General features: G+C 44.4%; 1 protein-coding gene across 3 annotated transcripts in view; it reads left to right on the top strand.

The window, feature by feature from the left end:
• The window catches only part of LOC108936988 (cadherin-4-like), a 304,253-nt gene that overhangs the window by 235,774 nt on the left and 43,423 nt on the right, over positions 1-25,056 (top strand). For all 3 annotated transcript variants that reach the window (XM_018756688.2, XM_018756687.2, XM_029247237.1), the window contains 2 exons: positions 13,575-13,730; positions 19,994-20,138. In XM_018756688.2, the coding sequence (XP_018612204.2) occupies positions 13,575-13,730; positions 19,994-20,138 (301 nt within the window). The remainder of the gene's footprint in view (positions 1-13,574; positions 13,731-19,993; positions 20,139-25,056) is intronic.

Here is a 25,056-nt window from a genome sequence, read left to right as displayed (position 1 = left end):
CGGCAACACAGGGCGTAAGGCCGGAGGGGGAGGGGACACACCCAGGACGGGACGCCAGTCCATCGCAAGGCACCCCAAGCGGGACTCAAACCCCAGACCCACTGGAGAGCAGGACCCTGGTCCAACCCACTGCGCCCCCCCTCTCTTAGTTTTTTATATATATATATACACACACACACACACACACATTTTGAGAACCGCTTGTCCCATACAGGGTCGCGGGGAACCAGAGCCTACCCGGTAACACAGGGCGTAAGGCCAGAGGGGGAGGGGACACACCCAGGACGGGACGCCAGTCCGTCGCAAGGCACCCCAAGCGGGACTCGAACCCCAGACCCACTGGAGAGCAGGACAGTGGGCCAACCCACTGCGCCACCGCGCCCCCTATATATATATATATATATATATATATATATATATATATATATATATATATATATATAAATATAAATAAAGTATTTGGAAAATAATAACGGTCAAGTTTGAATTATTAGTCTGCAGTTTGATCAGGAGAAAGAGATCTTTTTCATCATGTGTCCTTGGGTGTGAAAGGCTCACAGTCATCTCAGTCTTTGGACTTTTATTGGTACAGTGCCATGCAGTATAGAGAAGTAGTGTAAATTATTCTGCCTTCTGCCTCCTGCCTACCTGTCAGTCACAAATTGTTCCCAAAGCTTAGCATGTGTATTTGCCATCCCCCACCAGCCTGCACGTGTCTTTGTGTGTGTGTGTGTGTGTGTGTGTGTGTGTGGGGGGGGGGTCAAAAGCAAAAACCCTTCAAAACACAAAATGGCTGAGTTAACATCAACCTTGGCACGCTTTAAGAACTACAGTTTTCAAGATCAAACAGAAACAAAAGTAAAATTTTTGAGATGGGGAAAATAAGGTCTGTCAAAGGTTTGCTGATGTGAAACAAGCAGTGGAAGAAGAAAAATAGGGCACACATGAATAAAGCGATAGAGTCTACACAGTGAGGCAGGGCATCATTTCTGTTTGTTGGCTTCGCAAGCTTACCCACGTTAGTTCTGTGTGGGAGAGGGATGGAGTCATTAGCCTGGATACTTGTTCCGTCTCTCCTGGGAAGTCATGGAACCTTCTGGAAATGCCCACCGTATTCAGGTCCTGCTATCGCAACCTGCAACATACTTCCTCATGCTTGTTTGGAGCAGCTGGCTAATAACCCAGAGCATGCCTTCACCCCGAACCAGGAATTGGGGCCGAGAACCCGTGGCTGGAACCCGGGCTTCGGCATCCTCGACAGGAAGGCATTAGCTCAAGGAAGCCCGGCAGATGAGAGCCCCTAATTGGCTCGTTCCTGAAGACAGGCTGAGGCGACCACGCTCAGGAGGGCCCGGCCGCCAGCCGCTCGGCGCGGGCTCAAGGAGGAGGAGGGAGATGAGGGCTCATTTTCACCGGATTGCACCATGCCTGCTCTAAATCAGAAAGTGTTTGAGTGTCTTGTCAGCTCGCAAACATCATAGCGGCACTCCGTAAAAGTCTCGCTCTTTGTAGCCTCGAAGTTCTCGTGTGCGCATGGGAGTTTGTATTAGTGGGGCGTTATGGTTAAGGGCTTGGACTTTGATCTGGGGGTGGCAGGCTCAGATCTGAGGAGGGCATTGCGCTACCCCGGCGAACACGATTTGAAAGGTAAAAAACTGTGATAATAGACGTAAAAATGAATCATGCTTTATAAAGAAAACGACTAAATTAAAGTTTAATCTGCACAGAATCACATACTGCTGTAATAAATTAGAGATTAGGTCTGTCAATAATCAGACAACAAAGTAAAATCTGGAAATTACTCATGAATCGAAGTGAGGAAGATTAAAGTTGAAAGAGAGGGAGTTCAGTGGAGAGCGTCACATTTGATGAGCGTAACTTGGCACGTTAACCTTCGGATGCAAGGACGGCGGTGCATGTCACCAGTCCTGTCGCATAATTTATAAACCAGCATGTATTATTCACCTGGTATTCCAGCGTTGACAGATGACACTTATTTTAAACTGATTGCCGCACGCTTGAGAGCGGTGTGGAGTGTGGGTGGCGTAGGAGTCTATTTTCAGATGGATGTGGGGGCATGTCTGGGCCTGAAGAAGGGGGCACCGCAGCTATTTCTCATTGCTCAGACCAGGAACGAGAGGTTCAGGGGCTTCTGAGAGTTGTCTGTCGTGTGACCATGTGGGAGTTCTAGACCCCCCCAGGACGGTCACCTATGATTGAACCAGCCCCCCCCCCCCCCCCCACACTGGGATAACCACTTGTCGCATGTCCCCCCAGACAAAGCCAGGCTTCTTCCCTCTGTCATGGCTCCTCGAAACATCTCTCTCTTTCATCTGTCGAAAACAGCCCATCAGATGAAGAGTCTGAGGTCCCCATGTTCACTTTATTATTCTGTTGAAAATTCATGCAAAGATGAGTGCACCTCACCAGGCTGTACCAGCCAACTGGAAGCAGTCCTCAGTAGCCATTTAAATTGGCAAGCACACAGGGGCAGGAAACTGAAAGAAGGGCGCGAGGAAGTATAAGACCGTTCCCGCCAGTTTGGTTTGTGGAAAGGTGCTAGGAGCATTGTTTATAGCCACCTTAGTAAGTACAAGAGTGTTTATATGGTGCACCAGGTAGATCTGTCACCCTCAGGAGGACCTGGGTTTCAGTCCCTGCACCTGCTCTAGTACCTTCCCTGAATTCCTCCAGCAAAATCATCCTGGGGTGTAAATGGCTAACTGATGTTAGTTTAGAATATAAACTTAGCTTTGCATGTTGCCTTGGAAAAGGATTTGTCTAAATAAATCGATTTTTTTTAATAATTCCCCGAGCGAAACGAAAATGGCCCATTCAGTTAGATCAGCTGAAGACTGTTGCTCTCGCTCTCGTTCTTCTCCTTAAAGATGTGTTCGGAAGACAAACGGAAAACTGTTGTCACGCTGCCGTTTCTTAATCCGTGACTCAAACAGGTTTGGATGGAGTGTGGCTGTATTAGTGGAGGAGAAGTGTCAGGAACAGGAGGACAAGAGGGGGAGGGACGGGGGGGTGGGGACGTGAAGAGCGAAGGTCTCTCTTGTCGGCCAACCCCCCCGCAAGTGCTGAAATGCCACATGTCAGGTCCAATCCCCCCGCTTGTGCGATGCATGGCAGGGAGTTAGAGGCTATATGGGGGACCGTTGCCGAGAAAGCAGTGGCCAGGCAGCAAACAAGACGTGCTCTGCAGCTGAAAGGCCTGGACTAATATTGTCTAATGGATTTAGTTGTCCTCATGCACTTACTTTACTACAGCATGTTGTTGTCACAAATATCTAATCTTTTTCAAGGCTCTTTGCTGTGCAGAAAAACAGCAAATTAAGGCTCTCTTCCTTAGTCAGTCACAATTTCCAGAGATACTGATTTTTCTTTTTTTATCATCCCCTCTTGATTCATCTTTTACTAGCATATTTTTTTCTGATTGAATTGGGGTATCACTGGTATTTGGTCTTTCGACTGTAATTTTACTTCATCTAGTTGCTGGTTTGGCCTCACTCTGGGGTTCTGGAATGGCATCCACATCTGGATTTTATCATACGATTTAAAGGTGGAGGAAGTGTACACTACTCTTTTCGACTACTCCAGTGTCTCCGTTAATGGAATGGATAGCATGGGAAGGGATGTGATGATTAACGCAGTCTTTGGCACCAGCCAAGGAGAATCAAATTAAAGAGGTGTGAGACTTGAGGTATTTAAAACCCAGCAATAACGCTGCCCTAGAGAAGGCACTTAGTGCACTTGGTCATTCGAGTTCTGAACTGCAGACCAGTTTGATACTTCGTAACAGCAGGATATTCCAGTGTTTGCATACTTTATGTTTGTGTGTCTGGCTACTATTATTCTTTTATTGTTGTTTTGGGCCTGAGTTATAATTTCATTCTCTGCCATCGGAATGGAAATTGTGGACATTGCTCTGCCTGAGAAGGAGTTTAGCTGTAAAGTCTCAAGCAGTGATTTAGCCTTGGGCAGTGAATGTTGGGAAAGGTTTGGTTTGGAAGAAAAATCATCTGTGTTTCACCGAGGTCTTTTTAAATGCTTCATTGAGGATGTAGCTTATCTAACCAGTTTTAGGTTGTGTAACTTCTGACCATTGGGGCTGCTGGTTCGAGTTAGGGTGGGCTAATGCCAAGGTACTAATGTGAATTGTTCCTGTAAAATAAAAGCCAGCTGCAGGAAACTGGTGAAATCTGGAGTTGCTTTAAGTAAAATGATGGCTAAGCAACCAGATAATAATCGGATAATAAGAGGTGTACGCAGAAGTACTTGCCTAAGAACGCTTACTATGCATGAGTCGTTTCACAGGGGCAACATAATTAAACTGCTGAAGAATTCCACTCATATTCTCAGTAAGAAGTGCCACTGCGCATTTATTGGCCATTTCTCAGTCTTATTTTCAGCCCAGAGCTTTATTTTCTACTCTGTCCAGGGGAATAGTGTCCTCTGCTGGCTCGTCAGTATGATGGGGTCTCCCATCCACGTACTGAGCAACCTGCACTGCATCGACCGTTGAGGAAAGTATATCTCTGCTGTGAATAGCATATCTGAACAAAAATTAAATTTTAATATAAAAACTTGAGTTGTTATTAATATACACATACATGTGTGCATATTTGAAAAGGAACTAAGAATCAGAGCCAAGAAATGTGACTAAAATTTAGATTTTCTCATTTTGGGAATTGACTGAGATTTGTTAGATTATCACAAGGAGGAGCTTGATTGATAGGTATTACGTTTTGTTTATTAAGGCTAAGAGCTATCTAATCCGTCGTCCCAGAGGAGTGCCTTTTTCAGTTCGGAGACACATGGAGCATCTGTGCCCATGTGCTAATATGTGCACACGCTCCCCGGCACACACATACCGGCACACACACCCGCACACACACCCGCACACACACCCGCACACAAATTCAGTGTTCTGAAGGCAAGGATTTGGCACATGACACTGAAGAAATCCTCTAGCCTTAATAAGAGGAGAGAACAGAAGTGTTAGGGTATCAGATTTAATTACAGAGACTCACAAGTACGGTAATTCATTCTCCGGAATAACACATTGCGGAGACTTAAGATGGAGCTGCTGTGCCGAGCGGGACGGGATAGGGTCCCCGATGGGCACCACAGCCAGCGAGAGGAGCGCTCACCCTGCATCTGGGACAGCTGAGGATGAGTCGGGCGGATGGATGGAAGGGGTCCGTGCTCCCTTGGTGTCGCTCCGATTCATCACCGCATTAACAAAACACAGTGTGAGGAGTGAGAGAGAGAGCGAGACAGTGCAATGGAAATAGAGATGGACAGACACGGATAGTCGGGAGCAGCAGTAATTGTGCTGAGAGGGCCGAGACGTGTGCAGCGGGGGTCACGCAAGTAGCAGGATACAAGGTTACTGGCGCACACATCCCGGATTACAGTATAATTAGCTGTCACTGCATTAGGACATTATTCAAGACTCGCTGCCTGCAGCGTCACTCAAAGTCTCACCCGCAAAACTCAGAAACGGAGGGTTTCTCAAGCACCCCCCTCCCCGCTGCCCCGTCAGTCAGAATAGATACATCGCTCGAATTTGACGGCTGATTTATTTTAGCAGCTCTGGCAGCGCACGTGACGGACCCGGTGTGTGTTTAGCTCTTGCTGTGGCGACTAAGGGAGGCGGCGGCCCTATCGGAGACCACCCGGCTCCAACGTGGCAGCGGGAGCGAGGGAGCTCTTAATTAAGTCTGACAGCTCCGAGGGCGGAAGCATGACTTCCTCAGCCACAAAAGAGCTTAGTCATCATGTATCACACACTGGGCCATGGTTGTCGCGACGCCCACTCGGAGCAGCGGAGTCTGCATCGCCGTCTCAACGCAGGACACCGCCACGGCTCGAGCTGAGATAAACAACCGTCCGCTGGCATCCGGTGCCAGCACGTTCCTTATTCTGGGTGTCTGTGGATTGCATGTCTCTCGCTGTACCAAACACTACATGAGATCAAGGGCCAGCAGGTGGCACAGCTGTTAAAGATTTATGACAGAGGCGCCCTGCTCTGGTGAGCAAGGTACTTAACCTCAGTTGTTCCAGTAAAATTTCCAGCTATGTCAATAGGTAAAAAAACAGGAAGACACAGTGCATTAAGGCACTGGGTAGGCAACAAAATAATAATCCTGACAATAATAATAATGTTTTTCATGTCCTGGATTTGGCTGAAGATTTTTTAAGAGCATTTGGCTGTTCTACTTGCTCTTTGAAACTGGGCAACTTTTTTTTTTTTTTTTTTTTCCCCACTCACTGGAGAAATGAAAGCTCCACTTTCTTCCTTATCTTTTTTAATTAAAAAATAAAGCTGTCTATGCATAAACAAAAACTTGTCACGGCAATCAAAATCCTTTTTGTTGTTCGCTTCAGATGAAGTGAACTTTAGATAAATTTAACATAAAAAGATGTTTGTTCGTCGGCCGCTCCTCTATCTTCCTCCCCTGTGCTCCCCTTGCAGTGGAAGCTCGGCGAATGGTGCCGATAGAGCTGTGAATAAACACGTCTGTTGGGGCAATAAAGCTTCCCCTCCTGAAGGGTGGCATAATCGGCAGAGGCCAGTTTAATTGGAAAATAAGATTTAGAGAAACCTTCAGGGAACTCACAGTGACCATGAATAGAGAGGAAGGAAGGATGATGGGTACTGTGTAGTTGATACACTTACTCACAAATGTATTTGCGACTGGAAGGCTCTTTGAAATGTGTTTTGTTCGTCAATCCAAAGTAGTTTGTACTTCTAAGTCACTCTCAATAGCTGATTCTTTACACCGGCATCTGTCAGTTTTTGTCAATAAATTAAAAAAATAAATTTTTAATTAAATTCAAGCTAGATTAAAGACATTTAAACATTTTTCATATGTGAGAATGAAAATTCCCTATTTCCAGTCTCTACAAAGTCTTCTATCCTGGATGCTGATGACCACCGGCACTAACAAACACCTGACATGAGCTGTAAACAGTGTGGAAAGTAATTGAATTAAGGCAGCCTCACTCTCCTGTTCAGTACAGCTTCATTTTACTGGCAGCTATCAGGTATGGCAGAAGCAGATCACCTTCAGTTTGCATCAAACAAAAGTTTCAGAAATTTTATAAGTGAAAAAAATGCTAATAAAAATAAATAACCAAACCTGAAAATGTTTAGTCTTTGAAAATTCCAGATTCAGTAGATTGTTAAATCAGGGTCCAGCACTGATAGGGTGTTTTGTGTATTTACACCCACGTTCACAATAAAGATGCCAGATGCCAGTGATACCAGAGTGAAATGTCGTGCGGTCGTACTGTACAAATTCAGTCCCCAAGCAGAGATGGTTAAACGTAAAAGCTCAGAATTAGTTAGAGGAACACTGATTAAAACTGGCAGATATGAGGCAAAGGAATATTTGGCAGTAGACATTATGATGCTCCGAAAGACCGTGTCTGCCAGGGAGTCCCATTACGCCGTTATCCTGTGTCACAGTGTTCCTCATCGCAAGGTTGCTTCAGGCACAACACATAGCACGTGGTGAACGTGGACCCCTACCCACCTCGCGCTGGGCTACTGGAAGCTGGTCTTACTTTGGAGATGAGTTTACCCAAAAGCAAACGCTACATCTGCGCGTAATGCTGATGATGTATCTCATGAAACAACGGCACTGAGTGAAGCACAATCGCAAGGCCAGATGCCACCATTGTCATGCAGCCTCTTTATTGCACTCAGATGCACTTGTTCTGCCTCTTTTATATGCAGAGCCTGCATTTGAGGTAAATGGCAAAAAACATTCAAAGAATAAATAAGTTTCAGATTTCAGGCTAATCTGGCAGCGACACAGGTCACTAGGATAGTGTGAAAATAAACAAAAACGGAAATGTTTTAGCTCCCCGAAGTAACATGCTGATATAAAACCAGGTCTGGTGACATTTATTGCATTCATTCATTTAGCTGATGCTGCTCTCCAAAACAACTTACCATGTTAAGATATCTACAGTTATTTACTAACTAAAAATTTTACTAATGTCATAATTTTGCTAATACTGTTGGGTAATTTTACGAAGCAATTTAGTACCTTGCTCAAGGGTACTACAGCTGGAGGGGGGACTGAGATCTACAACCTTTTCGGTCCAAAAGCTACAGCTCTAACCACTATGTTACTAGCTGCACCTCCCTTTTCAGTTTTAAGAAAAATGACAAGTATTTATATTTGTAATACAAATATGAGTTTCCCCGATTATATTGCAACATTAGAAAATAATTTAAGACAGTAAATGTGCTTATACATTTCTCCTTTCTCAAATCACTAATTCTTTGGCGTTACTATTACTATTAAATACACAGTTATTTGATTAACTTTACTCTTTAAGTCATTTGACATCTTTCTCCCAAATTGACAGTTCAGGATAAGTACCTTGACCAAGACTACTACTGCAGCAGCAGAGATTTGAGCCCAGGTACTTGAGTGGCAAGGGAAAGGTTATAACCACTGCACCATGTGCTGCCCCTACTAAGCAACACACTAAATACTGTTGTAGATTCTCTTGCTATGAATAAAATGTTCCTCATAAAACAGAATGTATAAAATGTACAATGTTATAAATAAAATGAAATAATATAATAAAATAAGATGTGTGTGAAGCTTTTAGCCCGTCTCTCCGTGCTTTCCACATTACTCTTTATTAAGCGCTCTGGGGAAACCTGTTGGAAAGCGGGCTCTACGAAAACAAGCTGAGCTCTATTCAGTAGTAACGCACAAGATGCCGTTGACATGAACAGTTAGAAATGATGTCGCCAGTGTGGCCCCTTTAGAAGCAGATCAGCAGCACGGTGCAGCTGCTTTGTTACGGCAGGCGTGCGCGAACGATGCGCGCCAGTTGTTTACTCTTCCCTGTTCATCACTGGAGCATCGCGCGCTGCATTACACCGCCAGAGTTCTCTGCCTTGTTTTCCCCAGAGAGGCAGTGCCATGATAATTTCTCATTTGATTCGGTTTGCTTCGCAGAGGTAGCTAAGCTCACAGATAAGATCTCCTTAAGACCTGACAAGTTGTCAGTAATGAAGGAAATTGCTTTGATCCGACTACAAATAGGTCATTTAACCAGTGTCTGGTCGGCGCCAAGAGACTTCACAGTTTCTTACATCTTGGCTCTCTCCCCCTTTTTCCCTCTATAACAAGGAGAGGGGGGAAAAAATCCACTCCCTTTATTAGCACTCCTCAAAACGAATCAATCTATCTTTCATTACCCAGGGGAGGCGAGCGACTCAGTGAATCTGAGAGTGTTCGTTTATTTTATTTTGTTTATATATTTATTTATTTGAAAGTTGCTAGTTGGAGAAATTCTCCTGCAACGTGGCACAGTTTCTGAAGCGGTTAACGGGGAGCGGAAAGCGAAGGCAGCCAGTATGGGTGACGTGCATCTTGAAGTATCACCTTTTTTTTTTGTATTAAGAGCACTTGAGCTGGTAATGTGCATAAAGACCTGAGATCCTCAAAAGTCTGATCATTTTCTCAATGAAACTTTAACAAATCCACAGTGTGAAGGTCTCTGCTTTGCTTTTAGTTTTTGCTTATTTTCTTCACCCCCTTTCATGTTTTGATGTTTTTGGTGTTGTGACGCCGGCACCGGTGCGTCAGGGAACTGGAGAGCGGACCCAGATGCGGGATTGTTCATTCAACTGCTGAAGGGGCAAAGCAAAGCTCAAGGTCGGGGCAGGCGAAGGTTCAGATCCGTGGGGCAAATGTTGTTCCAAGGATGACCCAGAGATGTGGTCAAAGGGGCGAGCAATGGTCGTGGCCGTAGGAGACAGGATACAGGAACAGGGGGACGGGCAAGGGGAAACGAGGAAAGGAGATGTAAGGAGCTGGTCAGGTAAGGTGAGTGTATGGTTAAAGAGCACAGAGGGGACGGTTGTCTCAAAGAGATTCCGCAACCGGGGAGCGATGGAATGGTGCCCTTTATACCGAGCTGCATTGATTGCGGTTGAGGTGTGGGCATGACAGGTGTATCAGAACCCACTGGAACAGGCCATGTCTTTATTTAATTTATTTTGATTTTATTTCATTCCGTTCTTTTATTTCACAGGTCCAATTTGGAGTATTTCACTATGCCAGAATTAGAACCAGCCAATTTCCGTTTTTTCCGATCCTTGGAAGAAAGTCTTTGACAACATGCAGAACCAATGTTCCATGTTCATTACATACTTTGAATTTCAGTAACCTCTTGGTCTTGAGCAGGCCAAGGGGGTGGGTGGGGGTAACATCCTGGATGTGATGCCAGTCCACCTATTGCAGGGTAGCCACACTCATTCTCACACGAAGAACAATTTAGTGTCACCAAGACCAAATGTCCAGATTGTAGCAAACCAGAGCACTTGGAAGAAACTTGCAAAGAGAACATGCAAACTCCATACAGACCAAGTGGGGACCAAACCCACGTTCTCTTGCATCACCTTGGCACCGTGAGACAGCAGCACTACTCATTGCACCATCGTTTCACCCATGTTCACTATGGTAAACAATTAAAGTTTAATAGAAATTTAAATATCATTAAGGGCCCTCAGGGTGGGAAGGAGGGAGAAAATCTTTGGTCTCATGACTGACTTGCTTTCAGCAGTGGTTCATTTTCACTTTAAAAGCATCGTTTCTCGCCCATTTTAGTGCGTCTGCTTCATGCATGTCTAATCCGAAGGGCGTCATTAATCAAAGAGCCAGAACTGAGTAACCGTGCAGAGTCATCTCTGGACTGGTCGTCTTCAGACAGCTGTGCGAAGTGCTGTGCATTTCTGTAATCGTTTTTGAGAACACGTTTGGCGAGAGGTTTCTGATACATCTCAGCACTTTGTTAGTTTCCTGCAATTTTTCTCCCTGCCTGGGACTCGTGTCCGCCAAGCCTGGATCCAATTTGTAGCCATGAGAAAAGAGAGCGGCAAACAACTGAAGCAGAATTTTCAAGAAGGATATTCAGACCACCCCCCACCACCACCACCACCACCACCACATACCCATCCCCAAAAAGAGAGGCCCTGAGTCACATTGAAGTAGTAACAGTGTGTCTTCTACTTAATGGTGCCAGATCTCGAGAATAAAGGACTTGCTGGAGTCCCATTTCAGGCTAAATTGAAAGATTCCTTTAAATGAGACCCAATTACACAGCACTCAAATCCAAATCACAGACCTTTCAGTGCACTTAATGCACCAAATTGTCTTTATTAGTTCTGTGGAAATGAAAAAAGCTGCCTGTTGCATTTGGTGGTCTTCTTTTTCCTCTTATTAAATGGCGTAGGAAATATCTCTGCACTAACACTGTGCTGTATCCATCCTACCTGCTTAATGGAAGACCATCAATTTTGTTTCTCATAAGCGTGTATGGAGTCGTAGGGAGCTCGCAGTGCGGATGCATTCTGACTATGGATGGTATCCAGCAACCTTGCTCACACCAATTTCCATAAAGCTGACCTCTCCAGTCTGCCAGGTGGTACGCTGTGGGTTGTAGAGCGTTTTAAGGTGGCCTCTGAACTGAACGCAAGTTGAACTGTGAAGATTCAGACTCCTGCAGTGCGCTGCACGCTGCTTCTGGCCTAACACCATTATATGGTTCTTGCTACCCTCTCTACGCTCATTGTTAATGTGACTGCTCTGAGTCAGCCTCTAAGTAAACACATTTTAAATTAAATGCATTTGTTGTTTAAAGCAGAGCACACGTTGCGAGTACTGCACCCATGCCTCTCCTGACTGGACTGTTGAAAAGTGAGAATTTCTCAAAATCTGTGCCAGTGCCAGCCATTCTGATATATTTCAGCGCGCATCAAGCTAAGTGAAATCCACAGCACGCCCTGGAACTGGCACCCAAAGGCCCATTTTGCGGCTTCATGCAGTCAGCTGCTTTGTGAATAAATAGCCTGGCAATCATGTTCACAGGAATGGGAGCAAGCTGTGTGCTGGCCGCAGGGCTTCAGTGTGAATCCCCAGCGGTCCTTGTCCTGGCTGCAGAGTAAAGCATATGCTGAGAAAAGCACAATCATGATGATGATGATGATGATGATTATTATTATTATTATTATTATTATTATTGTTGTTGTTGTTATAAAAGAATACAGAAAATCAAGTGTATTTCTAGGTGTATTTCTGATATTTGTGGCATGACATCTGTCAAAATGGACCCATATGCACATAGCACACTTTTATTCAATCTCCTGGCAGAGGCCTAGTGGTGTTACAGCGGGTCCTCCTTGACCCTTTGTTATGTAGTCACAGCAACCAGTCTCCCCCAGCCAGACGTGGCACCAAGGCCCTCGATGCGTCTGTCCAGTTCCATGTTAGTGTGCTCAGATGCGTTTCAGGCTCCAGCGGATGCCAATTTTGCCCTGAGTGCTGTAAATAATGAGACGGCAGGCCTTTAGCATGACCACTGCCTGCTGTGACCCTGCTGAGATGCGGCGCAGGGTGTCAACACTCCGAACACCACAGCAGCCCGGGAGGAATGTGGACACACACCCACCTGCGTGTGAATACCTGTGCGCGTGTCTGTTAATGTGAAATAAAAGACATTGGCTCTGACGGCAAGAGTTGATGTCTTAATGATGAGGTCTCCAAGCTGCAGGTGTGCTCCTGCAAGAAAGAAAGGAAAATAAGGGAAAATCAGGGTGAGACAGAGGAAGGGACAGAGAAAAGAGTGATTCCAGTTCAGTAGGTTCCACTCGATCAGTGTTCAATATTCGCACAGCGCCTGAAGTTGCTCTCAGCATTACACATAACATTTAACTCCTGCTTTCTGCAGAAGTTTGTCTTCTGTTTTGTACACAAAGCCAGGGTGGTACTAAGGTTCTGGCACTAAACAGGGAAAGACAAAAGTAATCCCGTTTAGAGAACATCCAGTTCTCGGATGATGAATGCGGTTTCAGCCTTGGAGCAGGCAAAATGGAACTCGCCATGCTTACTTAGGTCTAACAACCCGCTCACTGGGGAACTAAACCCTGGCAGCAAAAGACCTGAAAGAGCAAGACGCGGGGGGCATTTCCAGAACAAGGCTTTACAAAGTGGGACAAATGGCAAATAAAATTCCTGTGTGCACAGTTTTGTTTCGTGCCAATCTGCAATCAAACACCGTGGTGCTCCGTGGGACCGGCAAAAAGAGAACCATCTTTGAGAGGTTTCCATGTTTCCTGGTGATTGTCAGGGGTAGTTTCTGCTGGACGGATCATCCGTGAATCGGCCGTTAAGCGCCTCCTCGGTGCCAGTCGCTTACAGGGGTACCTGGCGGCTCGTATCTCCTGGCCTCTCAGAGATGTTCCTATTAGGGGTTCTGGCCGGCTCATTCTGAGCGTGCCTCGTCTGAGCTGGAAAAGTCTGCCGTCTGGAAGTCCTTGTAACGTACCTCACCGAGTGAAGACCAGGCTCGTTGACGTTGTCATCGTGGCGAGAGAAGAAAGCGCCATAAAGCCTTTGAGGCATCGTTCTCAATACTTGGAGGGCCACTAATTGCATCGCTAATCCCTCCTCTGCAAATTAATTAGGCCATTTCTGAGCGTTGCAGATTTCCACTAGAGACACTGACCATGGTCCTCTCTTCCGTTCTTCCAGATTCGCTCTGATCAGGACCGGCAAATCCAGATCCGCTACAGCATCACGGGCGTGGGGGCTGACCAGCCCCCCAATGAGGTCTTCAGCATTGACCCGGTGGCGGGGAAGATGTTTGTCACGAAGCCTTTGGACCGAGAGGAGAGGTCCTCCTACCATGTAAGTGGACCGAAAAAGTTCGGGTTCAGCGTTACTTTAGTAATCAAACTAGTGTATAAAGCTATGGCACGGTTGCTTGTTGCTATGATACTGTCTTACCATGTCAACAGAGAGGTAAGGACATTACGTCTACATTAATTTAGCTGATATCTTTGTCCAAGGCAGCTAACAATGTTAGGGTTGCAAACTAAACTACTTACACTGAATTACCAACAATGATGTACCACTTTGTACAGCTGTATATCTCTCACTAAAGCTGTTCAAGGTAAGTAATTGAATGAAAGGTACTGCAGCAGAAGGAGCAGGCTTTCAACCTCAGGTTCCTTGATCACAAAGTTCTAACTACTATGCCATCTGCTGCCACTTTGAAATAATGGCCCAGTGAAGACCAGTATGGAGATTAAAAGTTAAGGAGAAAAAACAGAAATTACCAGGCTTTCATTCTGCCGTTAGATCCCTGCCTAAATTGTACAAGTAAAAATGTAAAAACGAGTGTAAGTTACCACGCTGCTGAATTCTAAGAAGTATCACGTGCTGTAGATACTGTCTTGTAAGCAAGAAAATAATTGTAATGAATTGCACGGAAACCGTAAAGGACATCCTTCATGCAGATATAAGCACTGAAGTGAAGCAATCAGTTACCAGTAAGTTTCAGCAGTGCATTTTTGTGGTGTATGTGGGGAGGAATCTGCACATGCATTTGGACTGTCAGTACTAATGAACAGACAAGAGGCTTTGTCATGTTTTTCATGTAGAGCATCAAGCGTAAACCGAGGCTGTTTACCGCACGGATGTCACCGTTAGACGCCGAAACAAAATGTTTGTCTGTTCTCTCGCAATACGTTTTGATGAAATGATTGTCACACACTTTCCACAATCAATCTACTCCCTTCGTAGGAGATAGCGATAAACACATCATTCTTTCATTACCTAAATAAACAGGCAAACAAGAAAATAAATGAATGCAGCAAATGATAATGAAAGATGGCAAGGTAGAAGAGAATGCCCCCCCACCACCCCCATATATCGACAGTCTGGCAGGTCAGCTCCTTTTAATTCAATGTCGTGGTATAACTTCCCTTGTTTCTGTAATGAGTAAATAGCACAATTACACATTCAGTAAATGGGTTATTGATTTTGAACTCAGAGATGTAAATGCTTTTCTGGAATATGACATTTTTGGGTGCCAGGCATCTGAAAGCAGCCATATATCTGTGCTTCCAGAGCGTCGTGCTAAGAATAGTGACGTGGGAGGACACGAAAGAAGTCTCCCGGTGAAAGAAAACTTTGGTCCCTCAAATGAGTTCATTCCAGCTACTGACTTGCGCTTTTCCGTGTTCTTTGCAGAGAAACGAGATGCCTTCCCCTTTGAATCCAGCTGTTGACCGTGCATTGTAGAGCCCATTCTTTCATTTTTGCAGCCATAAGGCACGCTGCTTTTTGGTTTTAGTTACTCAACTTTCTTTGGGATTTACACTGAATGCTTGAAACCAAATGCACGAGTTGATTATTTTTTTCAGTTGTATTAAACTAGATTAGCATTAGTCAAAATAATAACGTGTTCCTACCGAAGAAGGATTGGAAAACATTTCTAATTTTTTGCTAATAAAAAGAAAGTTAAATAAGATATGGGAGGCGCAGTGGTGCAGCAGGTACGTAGTGCTGGTTCCCGCTGTCATTTCGCATGTTTCAGGTGTATCCTGCCTCGTGCTGTACATTTCCACAATAGGCTGCAGAGCACTGTGACTCCAAACAAGTTACTGATCTGAATAAATGGATGGATGGACCGATAGTTATGAATTAATAAATACTAATTATTTCAACTCATGTGCAATTATTCGATACTAACCTGGCCCTTAAAAATAACGCTAGATAACACAGAATGCATTCGGTTCTGATAAAGTGTAAGTAACATTTCATTATAGCAAACACACCTGCAACAGTTTCCTAAAAAAATATTTTAACGCAATTGCAGTTCTAAACTTACATGCAAATTGAGTGTCACTCTTAGCAAAATGTGAGATAAGGAAATAAAATAGGTGTTAAGCATGATTCCGCCAGCAATGAGTCTGAACTACTATTGATACAGCTTTTAGTTGAAAAAACCTGTTAAGATTTAATCTATAATTACTGTCCTAAAGGAAAATTGTTGTTTTTATATGTCTGATACAAGGTATGTGATATAAAGAAGACAGTATTCATTGAGGGGGGATCTGAAATGTTGGGAATGATTTAAAGCCTGAGAGAGAGAGATATGTTGGCATTTACCCAGTGTTGCGGAGGTGGTTTAGCTGGGTACTTAAGGTTGGCATGTTTGACAGAATGTCAGCAGGCAATTAAGCTGGTCATTTCTCTAAATATGTAAGAGATGTACTGTATATGTTAATGGTTTGACCCTCGTGTTCCATGTGAAGTGAACATTTTATGGCACCGGAAGGCACTTGCGAAGAGCCCGCATCTATTTATATCAGCATCTGAATGTACTTTTTTCCTTAATCTCATCTCCCTTGCCCCCCCATTATTGTAACACACACCCTTGTTTTTCCTTCACGCTTCCTTCTTTTCCTGGTTTATGTTATTGCACATGAGATGGTGCTTTCCGTGCCCCTCAGTGATTAAATTACAGGCTCGGCGTGCACCGCGGTGCTCCGCCAGTGTGCCACTCCTCGGCACATTTGTACACAGCCATCACGCAAGCCCGAGTGTGAGGAATTGATGTGTGGAACAGGCAGGTGAAACCGGTCATGGCGTTTCTCCACAGAGGCCGGAGCGCGATCGACCTCTGGGATGACTACCTGCACAAGGGGCAGCCGCCTACTATTAATTTACCGACAGGTAGTGCAGTCTTGTCAGCATTATTGCCACTGAGAGGTGTGTTGTCAGGCGGTCAGTTCTAGGGAGGGCTCGCTTTTTCATTATTCCTTTGAGAACAAAGTCAAGCTTCACCGAGGAGGTATGGGAAGGTATGGGAGGCAGGTCTTGCCTGGAGAGTCCAGTGAGTTTTTCTTATCCTTCATGCCAATGGGTTAACAGCAGAAAGCTGGACATTTGCAGTCGGCGCATGCAGCACACCGAACCAGGCCCGTTAAAGCCGCTTCCATCTCCACCGGATACGCCCGGGCACCACTCCGCAGCTGAGGAAACAGATAGATTTGTGTTTGTTTGTTTGTTTTTCTCAGAGGCCTGTCCTCTCATGTGTAATTAAGTAGGGGGTGGGGGACGCCGGGCTTTTGCACACGCAAAAGCAAGCTGTGGAGACGACTCAGTGAGCCGGTATGCGGTTACCGCGGAAGCGGGCATCCGTGCCCAAGCACTGGCGTTGCACTATGAATTCCAATTAGGCCTCCGTGGTGCCAGTCACCGCTCTCCAAAGCCTCCCACTCCCACTCACCTGGATGCAGGGCGAGGAGCTGTGAAATACATTGCCTCACAAAGACTGAGTTATTAGACTACGTGCCAAGAAGCAATTTATTTTAGTTATTTTAGTTGTACGATGCTCAATGAGTTAGAGAATTTTTAGAAAAAAATTGCCACTGGTAATTCAAACTGGTAATGGTGATTTCAAATCAGGCTTGTTTGTTATTTTTTATTCACGTCTTGTGTTTGGTCGCGTTATTTTTTGAACAGACAAGGTGGGCAATGCTCCTTAGAAAAAAGATAGCAGACTTTCCAATCGGACACCTCAAGATACTGGCAAGTTCCCCCGTTTATCTTCATCAGAAGCCCAGCTTGAAGTATGCCCAGTCAGCGGTGACCGCTTTTTCATCCTTTTGAAGATAATAACTTTAATTCCAACACAGAATTACATTTTCTCTTCTTTAAACACCACAGTAATCTTTGACTTCTAATGCCATTGAATTACTAGATCCAACGGCGGGAGTGATAACTTCCCTGGCTCCAGTCAAGAGCGTTCATCGCAATCGTTGCGTGTGGATATTGGGTGCACTGTGAGATCAAACAATGTGCAGAAAAAAGTAAAGTCAAATTAACCTTTTGGAGACCTACCAATGCAATTTTTTTTTTTTTTTTGTGCAGGAAAAAAATGGAGAGGATATACATCAGTTGTGAAGAAGTGAGCTGAAATAATTCCCTTATTTTCTCCAGGAGGCTACAGCTCTGGCGAGCATGTAGGATTATTTTTTTGTGACCTGACAGGGCTCTCCAGCATAACCAGAGCTGTAACTTGTGTCTGGAGTTCTGATGCACGCATTTGAGCCTTGAGTGTTTTTTCGTATGTGATTGTTTCTTAAGCCACACATTTGTTGACACATATGTGTGGAAAAAAAAAAGACTTGTCTTCAGATAAAATGGAACAGTGACCCTTTCCTTACATTTATTCATTTGGCAGATGCTGTTTTCCAAACATTAAGCTATTTGCAATTATTTACCCATTTATACAGCTTTTATTGGAGCAATTTAGGGTAAGTACTTAGCTCAAGGGTACCACAGCTGGAGGTGAGACTCAAACCTGCAACCTTTGGGTCCAAAGGCAGCAGCTTTAATCACTCAGACTGAATACAGAGCTCTAAATTTCCACACATTTTATATCCTCACCCTACCAGCTGTCCCCTTACCTAACCCTACCTTACCCTACCTTACCTGTCTGTGTTAATCCTCATTTCCCTCATGTTGTTGCTCTTTTTCCAATTGGAACCTAAATCATTGCGGACATATACTTTTGTCTTTTATTTTTATTTTTGTCAGTAGGCTTTCAACAAGGACATTTGTTGTGGGGCAAAAATTGCACGTTGCATTATGCTGTTTTATCAGTTTCCACAGCAAATTAAAATGACTGAAATCTCTAGACAATCTAAATACATCATAATGAAACACATTTTCTTTTCCGAGCGCCCAGCTTAATAGTACAGTGTTTTTCTATCGCAAAAGAACCGCTTTGAATGGTTGCTTCTGCAGTAAGTAACTTTTGAGCAATGTTTGGTACCAAGTCCATTTTTACAGGGTCATATTTCTATCACATCAGTTTCCCAGTACAAATCTGTGTTTTATGTCTAGCGTATTTGAAAGTAATGCGTATGCCTGGCTTGTCTGGTTGCATTGATGGAATGGAGTAATCCAAACCCAAGGACTTGACCAAAGGTTATCCCATCAGCGGCTCACACCATGGGCTTGGTGGTCCACAGCAGTCGCGTGCCTCCGACAGAGCATCTCCAAGGCTCCAGCATGTCTCTACACGTTTCAGTGGACAGCATGATTCACGTTGCACCTGCTTCCTGAGCTCCGTTTGCCCGGTGTCCCAGCGATTTTGCTCCCAGACTGTTTCTCAGCACCGTTTTAGCTGCTGCAATGAGTGACGCGCCCTCGTGCAGCTGTGCTCACATGATTTGTGTCTTGTCGTGCTGGTGGCTTTCCCTTCATAACTTATTCAAAGTTCATACTGCTGAGGCTCTTCTTTCTAGGTATTCATACCGTTTCATTTTGATTAATTTTTCCTGGAGGAATCATTTGTTTAGTTTAGTTTCTTTTTTTTGTCTGTGTGTTTTGTTTTGTTTCCACCCCCTTGGTGCTGCATTTAGAGGATTCAGGGATTTTGATAGGAACTGAATAGTAGGTTCTGGCTCTTTCTCTTAGAACATTGCCAGTCCACGTGATCAGGAAAAAGCAGCGAAAGAGGATGGAAAAACACTCCATGCAGACTGGAGCCATAGATTTGAGGGTCACTGAGGATGTGGAAGTAAATGTAACTTAAATACATTGTTTTGTGCTCAGTCTAATGCATTTTTGACTTTAAATGTTGCTTCTCCAACACTTTATTCCCATTCAACACGGCAAAGACGGCAAACTGTATTTACTGGGAAAATTTCTAGGTACCGGAAAGATACAGCCAAAAGTATAATAATTAAGTGTGCCCAGCTGTCTCGATTGACAAGGGGCTATGAGGGTATGAGAAACTGGTCTCGCAGTGGCCGCGATGGCCTGCTCTAAATCCCTTTGAAATGCTCTGTGTTCATCTGGGAGCTCCCACTTTCAAACACTTCCACTCAACAAAGTCCCCAACCAAATAGGAGTCCACAGAGACATTGCATCTATGGTCAGGGCCTACATCAACAGAGGAGGTGGCATCTTCCTTTAGTGCTGATATCTTCCCTAATCACAGCAGAGGTCTTTAGGTAATGTACATGGGGTGACCATGGGAAAACTGCTGGCAGCGATTATCATGCAGCTGTTGGTGGCTTTTGGTGGTGAGGTGCCCACCGCAGATCTTTCTTTCACACAAATCCTGTCCCTTCATTTTTCCCGTACAGCTCAGGGCTCATGCTGTGGACATGAATGGCAACAAGGTGGAAAATCCCATTGACCTCTACATCTACGTCATCGACATGAATGACAACCGGCCAGAATTCCGGAACCAGGTCTACAATGGATCCGTGGCTGAGGGAGCCAAGCCAGGTAACTCTAACCAAGGGCTGAGGAAAACAAAAGATTCATGTCTTATTTGTTGGATAGCTAAATGAATAATGCTCCGCTGATAATGTAATGCATTGCATAGAAGTGGCAATGTCACGCCTACTGTGCACTTGCGCAAATACTGAGGGCTGTAAAAATGTGAAACACTGAGAGAGGGTTAGTCTTGTTCTGGACCCTTTTCCGCTCCTTTCTTTTATGTGTGTCGGTGCTACGTGAGATACAGGTGTGGAGCAAGTCGGAGTCTGCAAGCCTGCCCAGGCCACATGGCTGATCCGATGCTCCCTGGAGCAAAGGTCCACCATGTGCTTTACCCTGAAAAAGCTCAGTGAGGAACAAGTGCACATCGCCTCTTACATTGTTCTTGGAGCCACGGTGACGAAATTCCTGCCACAACTCAGGACAGCTCAGTCACAGGCCCTCCTCTGTGCGCAGGCATCATTAGTACCTTCCCCTGCTGTGGACGATTTAGACGCCCGTTTAAGAAGCGAGGCCATTTCAGGGCATTGTATTAGCGTCACCGCAGTTAACGCCAGAGGCTGTTTAAAAAAAAAAAAACCTGCACCAGCACTCCAAGGTGTTCCAGTGAGTCCCCAGATGAATAATTGGAGACAGAGAGGTGTTGCAGAGGAACCAGAGCAGTGGAAGTAAAAGAAATGAGAGATGCTCAGGGATTTAAGTTCCCTCCTTCCTTTACCCTTTCCGCTTGTAGAGCTACTTTTCACTTCCTTGACATTAGCACAGAGGACCACCCCTCTATGTTGATCTTCTTCTACCTGTACTGGGGGGATCATATAAGACTCTCAATGACTGGAGTCAGGGGGTCTTGTGTCCCTTTTGACAGATGCTCCCTCTTGTATTATGTGCATCCCTGCTAAAGCGCCCCCCCAAGGATGTGGATGTAGTTTACACTTTAATTGGACGTTTGCTCCAGGGCCCTCAACGGGAAGCTGAGCTTTCAAATGCATCTGCCTTCTTCACTGTTATTTCTCCCTGCAATGTACTTGTCTTGGAGTTTCTGTTGACTCATGGAAAAGTAAGTTTGCAGCTGGGTGACTTTAAAAGAAAAGAGTTGGCGAAGATAACGACTTCCATCATAATTTTCTCTTGCATCATGGCTGATATAATACTAAAAGGCTTGGTGAGCCATCAAAAAGTGTTTGGTGCATCTTATGTTTTCCAGTGCTTCATTTGAATAAGGACTGATTTTATCATCCAACACAGCCGTTAATTGGCACAACAATGCGTGAAAATAAACTAAAAACATCTACCCTGTTGAATTAGATGCTGTTAAATAAAAAGAGAATGTCTTCAGTGTTAGAGTTGCACTTAACAGTGATTAATATCACTTAAAGCCATTAAATCCCTTTTGATTCATGTTTCTTCTGTGACTGGACCTTAGTTATCTCACCTGTAAACATTTGATTATAACTCCTTTGTATCCAAAAGATGTGGGCTTCACTGGTCGCCAGCAGACTGTTATCATTCTCATTGTATTGTTGTGTATTACACATTTTTATTATCATATTTTTAACAACCGAAACTTGGGAATCTGTACATTTCCGCAATCATTTCTGTTGTAGGGAATTAAAACCTATAAGCAATTATGATTCTTTTGCCACACATGTGTGTACACAATGTATTTGCTGCCTGAAAAAAATAGAAACTATGATTATGATTTATGAATCAGATTTTTTTTTCGATTTTTAAATTTTCTAAACTCTTTCATTATTCAGAAATGATTCTTAGATTTTATCAGAGAGGCATCCTATGGCGTCTAAATCTCTTGAAAATTCGAGTACTAGCTTTTGCCTTTAATTTTTAACAGGTATGCTAATTAAAATTTAATTTGAACTTCTGATCACACATTGCTCATTTGTACACCAGACAAAGAAACTTAAACAAAAGCATTTACAGTGTTTAGAATGTTCTTCTTCTTTTTAATTTACAGGTTTTAATAAAAAATATATACAAATGTCAGTGCAATCTGCAAATCAAGGGCAAGTTGAATAAAAAATTTGAATTAACACATTTCTATTCATTCTACTGACAAATGAATAGATGAACTCTCCCAGTTGCCTAACGCGTTCTTTAATTGCTTTTTTGTTACCAGTGAAAACACACCTTCACGGCTCTGCACATTTAATAATACCGTATTCTAACCACCAAGTCACGAATTTGCTTTCCGGAACAACAACAATTATCTGCAAACGGACCTGCATTGTCCCTGTTTAAATGGACTGCCTGGATCTCACCCTGTCTATTTCAGGCCATTTCTGTCCCTGTACCTCCAGACGCCGTGTCCTTTAGGCGTATCTCTCTGTAAGCGGGGCTTGTCTCAGGCACCTCATTCTGCTGAGCGTTCATCCTCAGCTCCAGATAAAACCCTTTTAATCTTATCCCAGGGGCCTTTAAGGCTGCCAGTGGACCGTGGGGTTGTGGTACAGCGATCCGCATACGTAGGGCTTAATGTTACAGTACAGATCTCTGGGTGTACCCCCCAACTCGCGCGCGCACACACACACACACACACACACACACAGTTTGGTTTCAATAACGTATATCTGCTTCTCAGCCCATTTCACGTTAACGCTGAGCGCACGAGAGTGACAGGAGAGGGAGATTAAAAACACTGCTATGAGTACACACTTTTAGATTTGTCATCCTTAAGGGTTTTTTGGTCCAGGAGTGCCTCCGAAGTGTGTCTGGGAAACATTTAAAAAGACCACTGCATAAACAGCAGCTTTCATTGTTCGGAAAAGTTCTTGCACAGGGGATGAAGAGCAGGAGGTATCAATCAGTTTAATGAACGGACGGAGTCATCCTTCAAGTGCGGTTTGTTGAGGAAAAAAAACGGACTTGTTTTGGTGCCTGTGAGATGTATACCCACAGGGACCGTGATGTGAGAAATCCAAATGAACATACAGGATTGCTCCTCCTCTGAGAATTAGCCCCATCTGCTTTCTGGCACCTGGTGGCACAAGTCCCATGTGCGGCAGCCCCATCAAGGAGGCAATGGTTTCTCTCATAAAACCGGCCGGATTGAGAAATAAAATCAAGAGGATGTTTTATCGGTTGTGAGATTTGTGAAAGTTGGACAGACATTTGTCACAACCACTGCGAGCTTATATTTAGCGGCATTCGTAATTTTCTTTTTCTAAATGCATCTACAGATGGTAAATAAATATGTTATGAATAATAAAAAAATTCCAATGCCACTAATGGCATTTGGAAATTAGACGCAGGTTTTCCCGAAATATCTTCAGTCCTTTGGTTTTCAGTGTGAGTAATTTTACGGCTCCTGGTTTTTACAGCTCCTTTCACAGTTTAAGCATGCAGTATATGGGCTGTGAATCCTGCTTATTGCAGGAGGTTGATCAGGGGCTGTATCCGTGGTTAAGTGAAACCTCTCCGTGCTGTACCGGGCATGCTGTCGTGTACGAGAACAGGGTGCACCTCTTTCGCTGCTGTGCCCCCCGCCCCGTGAGAGAGTTGCGGTGCTCCTCAGAGGCTTCTCATGCTCCCCCACCTACTTCTGCTCTCACATGTCTGGGGAGCGCTTGCCCGGAAGGGTAGTTTGTGAGGCCGATATAGGCCACGGATAATCCTGGCACCTTCCTCAGCTTCCACGCATGACATGCAAATAATAAAAGTTTAAATTTTGAGCTCCAGCAATTCCAGTGGAAAGCCAATTACAGAGCCGAATTAGTTTTCAAATTAAAGAGTCATTTAAAGGACTGAGGACTTAATCCTTTAAGGCACGGCTGTGTTTGCTGCTCCTCACCTGCCCAAACAAAGCGCATGCTCTAAGCCTGTTACGAATTGGGCTTAATGAAATTAATGTGGAGATGTTGGATAGACTGAGATGTTCCATCCCCCACTTCTCTTACAGCACCGATGGGTCACGCAAACACTGATGAGAATCCAGAGCTGAGTGTTGGATTTTTTTTCCTATGTGCCCCCCCACCCCCTTCCTTCCATAGGCGAGTGACAAATCTTGCTTTGAAATTTAATGATGTTTGAAATAGAAGTTGCTGTTACAATTATCCTGCGACAAGAGTTGTCACCAAAATGATGGTGCTATCTCTTGCAATTAGGGTGCAGTGGAACAGGCGAGGGAGAGAGCGCGAGAGCGGGGGTTGTCTCTACATGTCCGAGCCGGTGGAAAATGAACCCCAGCTCAGGCGGAAGGCTAAAGGGGTTGTGATAAAGAGTGGCGTTTTCCAGAAATAAGGAAGGGTGGACTGCTTTTCCCACCTTAATTCCCCTGGACGAGGGCCCAAGCCAGCTGACAGGCCGCATCCCGGCTCCAGGTTCCTGGATGACGCCAGTTCATCACAGTTTTTTGCAAAGCCTTGCAATGGTTCCGGGAAGATATTTTATTCATAAACACCTGAGCTCACTGCTGACTTCCTTGTTATTTTCTGTGGCCATAATCTTTTGTCACGCACAGGAGCGGTGGAGCCGATGGGGCCGTCAGCTGATCGCATCGCTGATAAGCCAGGCAATTGCCTATGGAAATTGAACTGCTGTGCTTGTACGCGAAAAGGTGGTGGCAGCAAGAGACAAAATAACTTAAGAGGGGTATTACTCTATTGAATACACCAGAGGCAGAGATGCATTTTTATTTCAATGTTATTAATACTGCTTCATTTAATTTTTTTGTTCAGCTTTGAAATTTGTTTTTCATCAACGTGCTCCTTACTTTTCATCCCCCTGTTGAAATGGCCCAAAAATAAATTGGAAATAGATACAACACGTTATTTTTTGCCACAGTGTAGAAATGTTTTTGTAAGCTGGCTGACCAGTTTAATTATGAAAAACCAAATATAGGAAATTGAAATGAAGATCTATCTGGAATGCAGCCGTGCCAGTTGCCACATGTCTTCTGACCCTGGGAAGA

The sequence above is a fragment of the Scleropages formosus genome, chromosome 2, assembly GCF_900964775.1.
Source record: "Scleropages formosus chromosome 2, fSclFor1.1, whole genome shotgun sequence".
NCBI classification, from domain to species: Eukaryota; Metazoa; Chordata; class Actinopteri; order Osteoglossiformes; family Osteoglossidae; genus Scleropages; species Scleropages formosus.
This window is presented reverse-complemented; position numbering and strand designations above follow the sequence as displayed.